Raw genomic sequence first — 5,999 nt, 5'->3', positions numbered from 1 at the left:
GTAGGTGCCACTAAAATGTACCATGACTTTAAACAGGTCTACTGGTGGGAAGGCATGAATAGAGATATCTTGAAGATCGTGGAGTAGTGTTCGAATTGCTAATATGTTAAGGTTGAACACCTTAAGCCTGGGGGTCTCACTAAGACGATTGAGATTCAAACATGGAAGTGGGAGGCTATTAATATAGATTTTGTGGTTGGTCTGCCAAATACTAGGAAACTACATGATTCTATTTGAGTTGTTATTGATAGAATGACCAAGTCCGCTCAATTCATACATGTGAAGTCTATTTACAAGGCTGAAGATTATGCCAAGCTTTATATTGATGCATAGTGAGGTGTCATAGGATTCCTCTATCTGACATTTTTGATTGTGGAGCCCAATTTACTTCTCATTTTTTGAGATCTTTCCAAAAGAGCATGGATAAAAATGTGAAGCTTAGTACTGCTTTTCATCCGCAGGCATATGGAAAAGCAGAACAGACCCTTGAAGACATGTTGAGAGCATGCGTTATTAACTTCAAGGGGAGTTGGGATGATCACTCGCTTCTGATAGAGTTCTCTTAAAATAATAGCTACCACTCCAGTATTGTGATGACACCTTTTGAAGAACTATATGGAAGAAGATGTAGGTATCCAGTTGGGTTGTTTGAGGTAGGAGAATATGTCATCCTTGGCCCTGAGATCGTACATGAAGCTGTGGAGAAGGTGAGAGTGATCAAGGATACATTGGCAACTGCTCACAGTCGTCAAAAATCCTATGCAACCAATAGAAAGAGAGCTCTGGAATTTAAGGTGGGTGATCAAGTCTACTTGAAGATATCACCCATGAAAGGCGTGATGAGATTCGGTAAGAAAGTTAAGTTGAGTCCGAGGTATATAGGTCCTTATGAGATCTTGAAGCGAGTAGAAAATGTTGTCTACGAACTGAAGTTACCTAAGACTTGGCTTCTGTTCATCTAGTGTTTCACGTTCAAATTCTTAAGAAGTGTTTAGGCGATCGGGCATCCATCCTTCCTGTTGAGAGGTTAGGAGTTGATGAGAAAATTTTTTGTGAAGAGGTTCTAGTTGAAACATTAGATCGCCATGTGAAAAGGCTGAGGAAGAAGGAGGTTCCCACTGTGAAGGTGTTATGAATGAACCACCTTGTTGAGAGAGAAACATGGGAGGCCGAGGAGACATGAGATCTTGTTACCCGCACTTGTTTAGTTCTTGAGGTTAGATATATTCTTCCTAAGTCAGGTTTTGTTGAAGAAAACTCTATGTTTTAGTGCATTACTCGATTTTGGTGTTGTAAGTCCCTAATTGTACGTTTTAAGAATAACAGTATATGAGATAAAATGAAGTCATGTTTACATGTCATGTTGTTATTTTTGTGTAGCGTAGACATGATTTTTGTGTTGCATTAGTGGTGATGTGCATTAAGTTAACTTTGACTAAGAAGGAAATTCCTCAATCTCGAATATGAAGCTTCAGGTAATCTTAAATGTTATATATCATTCAAATATGTGCGCATTAGATATTCACAAAAGAGAAAAGTTTAAGCATGTTAAAGAAAAATTCGAAAAATCACCCTCTTTATTTAAATGATGTGTAGTGTCATTCGGGGACGAATGTTCGTAGGGGGGGGATAATGTAACATTCCGGAAAATTACATGTCTAATGAAGATCCCAATAAGTCTGTAAGAATGTGTATTTGGGATACATAGGCATTCTAATGCCCAATATTGAAAAATATTGGGCATAGTATAGAAAATTGACTAAGGGGTGTTAGCCAATTTCTATATAATATCAATATAAGCAAAATATTGGGCATAATAGAAATATTGGCTTAAAGGGTGTTAGCCTATTTTTCTAAGTATTCATGAGCTTGTTTAAAAAATATGCCTGGAATAAAGACCCTAAGCTAATAAAAATGATGAGTTCTCAACCCAATGCACTATTTACTAGGCATCCAAGTGTCAAGCCTAGTACCATGGCACATAACCATTTAAATTATCATGTAAATCAAGCAATGCCCAAGGACATAGTAAGGGTCCTTAGGACAATAAGTCAATATTCCCAATAGGACATCAGAATAGTTAGTTAGGAATGTACAACAAACCCATGGGCAAGAAAAGAGCGAAACATCCAAGAGGGGACCACCCTAACCGAATTCGGGTAGGGTAGTTAGGGAGGCAGGCATGCACATAGGTTCACCCAAGTGGGGCAGGCATGCACATGGGTTCACCCAAGTGGGGCCTAGCTATTTAACTTATTCTAGAGCCTTACCTACTGCCTATGTAACTAACTACATAGGAAAAACAAAGATTTAGGTTAAGACAAGAAAGAGACAACCTAGTTCCTAACCTTGGATGGTCCAAAGTTGTTAGTTGTGGTCCTAGTTACTTAGGGGTGTTTTGTTAGTTTCCTTAAGTCCCTTATTTAACTAATTAATCTATCAAATTAGTTATAATAAGACTTGGTCAGCCGAGACACTTAGTCAAAATTGAAATTGGGTAAGTCAATGGTCCTCCTATGTCCAGTCAACTGAGGAGGGGTATTTTAGTAATTAACTAATTAATTTATTAATTAAGTTAATTAATATAAAGTTGAAGAATTCAACATTATTTCCAAAAACCTAGGAACAACGTCCATTTACAAGAGACTCACGACTAAGGAAGTAACAACAAACCGCAAGAACGTAAAATGCTAAATTTTTTCTTGGACGATTTCAAGGTTTCATGCAACAAGAAATCGTCGTAGATTCAATATGCATAAGGTATGGGTTTCTTTCCTGGACTTGTTTATCCAACAAAACTTCTTTCGAACGATTCAAAGATCTTTATAACTAGGGTTTTTCTCGTATTCTCGTCGAACTCCTTTGTCTCTAATATCATTTTCGATTCAATGATGAATAGGTTAGCGACCATGTTGTTGGTATGTGGGGCTGGCTATTCTTAACACGTATTATTCTTTAATTATGAATATCGAATGCACCTATTAAATTTTAGTCGTGTAAAGTTAATATTATCATGTAAATTAAGAAACGATGATATACCAAGTTACGTTCGTGATGTGTTATGTGATTTATGTGTTTTGGCAAAATGTTGACTTGTTGTTATAGTGATGTTATGAAGATGCTAAGTTCATCAAATATTAATATAATGCTGTTGAAGGGTTTTAGAAACGTTATCACTAAAAGTAATAAAATAAGATTGGCTTAAAAGACATCTATGAAATCACTTCTTGAATGCATTGCCTATCTTATGCCAACAAATTGGCTAACACTAATTTGTAAAAAAGGATGCATGCAAATGGGTATGAGTTTATTTTAATGATTGAAAGATTGGATAATGGCTCATACATATTAAATTTAAATATGAACACACATAAAAATTGGCTTATGCAAAAAAAAATAGTTATGTAGTTTAATATCCAAGTGTTTAGACCAAGGCCAATCATATGCCAATCTTGTGTAGTTAGAGTAAAGAAATGACAATGTAAGCACTTCTAAACTAATTCAATAAACCCATATCCTGTATCATGCCATTCATTGGGACAACTCCCAACATGTTCTACAAGAATGATATATGAACTTATGAAACTCATTAAATGAAGTGCTCGTCGTCCATAATCGATGATATGAAGGTAGCACACTAAAGTAAGTACGTAACGTGAGCAATAGCATAACTAATGAGGTCTAAGTTAAAGAAATTACAAGAATGAGGTGTTAAAGGAAGTGAGACAAGACTCACTGACACCTAAGCTACTATGTAAAAAGCACTAACGAATGAAGGTGACAGAATGTGCGAGACTAGTATCATTAACACCAAAGGATGATATGTAAGGACAATTCACATTTCATCAATGTAAAGTAATGATGACAAGTAATCAATAGAGTAAGTAAATATAAATCTAGAAGCAAGCTTCCATAATGATTGAGTCAAATCTAAAAGATAAATAAGATAATGAAAGTTTAGCAAAGCACCGGTAGACTAGTGTGAGAATGTGCTTGCATGTGTAAGTCTCCTGAGACGAAGCTACCACCGAGGTGGATAAGTAGTCTCCTTAAGTCCCTAGTCAATTGAACTATGTCTAGCCAACATAGGAACTAGCATGTGGTTTTCACCTAAGAGAGCTAGGTATGTTTCGATCTCACCTTGTCCAGTGAGATCACCTCTTTTCGGTGTGGGGTGGACACTGGATTTCATATTTAGCTCACATCATATATTTTGGTTAATTCTCAAAACATGATCATGGTTCACTATAGTCGTGAGCCACTCTTTTTCAGTGTGGAGTGAACACTTGAGATGGGTTCACCTTAGCCGGGAATCACCCCTTTTCGGTGTGGGGCAGACAGTGGATTTCATGATTAGCTTACATGATCTAGATTCATTTTAATCGGTGAACAATCTCTTTTTTGTGTGGGGAAGACACTAGATTTCATGTTAGATCGCATGATCTTACTTCTAAAGATGTCTCTGTGAAAGCAAGAAAGAATAAAGATGGAACGTATGTCCAAAGGGAGCTATAAAGAAGAGTTTAAGAATGTCAATTGCCAATATGATTACTTATGAAGTTTAAAAAAATAATTGGCAAGTCCAAATAAGATTGTCTTATAATGACTTATATGATGCCAATAAAGGGAAGTAGAAACATAATGACAACTAAAAAACTCATATCTTCCCTAACATGAAAGTAATGAAACAGATGGCATAGACAATAGAGATTGGCTTATGAAATGTTAATGGATACATGGAGTAACGAATGTCTCTTTATAAGGTAGTGTAATCATTCCTTAGTCCTCATATTACTTACTTGATTAATTGTGGTTATTAAACTACAATGAATCATTGCACTTGTAAGTAGTATCAAAGGAATCATTGAAATATACAACAAGAAGAAGGAAACATATGAAGTCTATGCACATTTCATACTCATAAAAAGTTTTAAATTTTCTACTAATATTAACCATATGAATGTGATGAATGCAAGAAGACGCTTGTCAGGGACCTCTGAGAGGTCAATGATGTCGGTTGGGATTCAAATTCCAGAATCTAGGTCATAACACTCAATTCCTAAAGGTCATATCATTTCTTTTATAAACGGTTGTAAGATGATCTCTAAGCGATGTGTTTACTATATTGTTAGGGTTAAAGATTTGAGTCTGATATTCCTCCTAAAAAGTCGATTCCCGTAGCGAAGGACTTTCAAAAAGTCTTTGTCGATGACTTTCCCATAATTCCTCCTGAGTGGGAAATTGAATTGGTATTGAATACTACTACTTGCAAGTCCTATTTCCAACCCTCCTTACCGGATGGCTCTGGTGGAGTTGAAAGAGCTAAAGCTTCAAATAAAGAATTATTAGACAAGGTTTTTATTAAACCTAGTATTTTACAATGGGGAACTCCGGTGTTGTTTGTTTAGAAGAAGGATGTGTCCCTTAGGATGTGTATTGATTATCGTCAATTCACTAAGGTCACCATAAAGAACAAGTATCCTATCCCTTGGATTGACGACTTGTTTGATCAACTCCAAGGGGCAAGGTACTTTTCTAATATTGACTTGAAGTCAGGGTATTAGTGTGAGAGGTGAGGATGTACCAAAATCGACTTTTTGAACTAGGTATAGTCACTATGAATTCTTATTGAAGTCTTTTTGTCTCACTAATACACCAGCGACCTTTATGGACCTTATAAATAGAGTGTTCTAGAATTGCATTACCTCCTTCATGATTGTCTTCATTGACGATATGTTGGTAAATTTGAAAAATGAGGGTGAACATATGGACCATTTGAGGGTGGTACTGCAAGTCCTTAAGAAACACCAAATTTTTTTCAAGTATAATAAGCATGAGTTTTGGTTGATGTCGGAGGAGTTTCTTGGTCACATTATCTTAAGTGAGGGTATAGAGGTCGATATGAAGAAAAAGTGAAGCGGCTAAGAATTGGCCTAGACCTTTGATACCAATGGACATTATAAATTTCTTTTGTTTAGCCAGGTATTATAGGAGGTTTG

General features: G+C 36.1%; 1 protein-coding gene across 1 annotated transcript; it reads left to right on the top strand.

Annotated features, from left to right (window-relative positions):
* Positions 1-593: 593 nt before the first annotated feature.
* Positions 594-1,135, top strand: LOC138340238 (uncharacterized). Its single transcript, XM_069291948.1, has 2 exons — positions 594-849; positions 963-1,135. The coding sequence occupies exons 1-2, from the start codon at positions 594-596 to the stop codon at positions 1,133-1,135; spliced, it is 429 nt and encodes a 142-aa protein (XP_069148049.1).
* The last annotated feature ends 4,864 nt before the right edge of the window (positions 1,136-5,999 follow it).

The sequence above is a fragment of the Solanum lycopersicum genome, chromosome 12, assembly GCF_036512215.1.
Source record: "Solanum lycopersicum chromosome 12, SLM_r2.1".
Taxonomy (NCBI): domain Eukaryota; kingdom Viridiplantae; phylum Streptophyta; class Magnoliopsida; order Solanales; family Solanaceae; genus Solanum; species Solanum lycopersicum.
The sequence above is the reverse complement of the archived record's forward strand: the minus strand, read 5'-3'. Positions and strand labels throughout refer to the sequence as shown.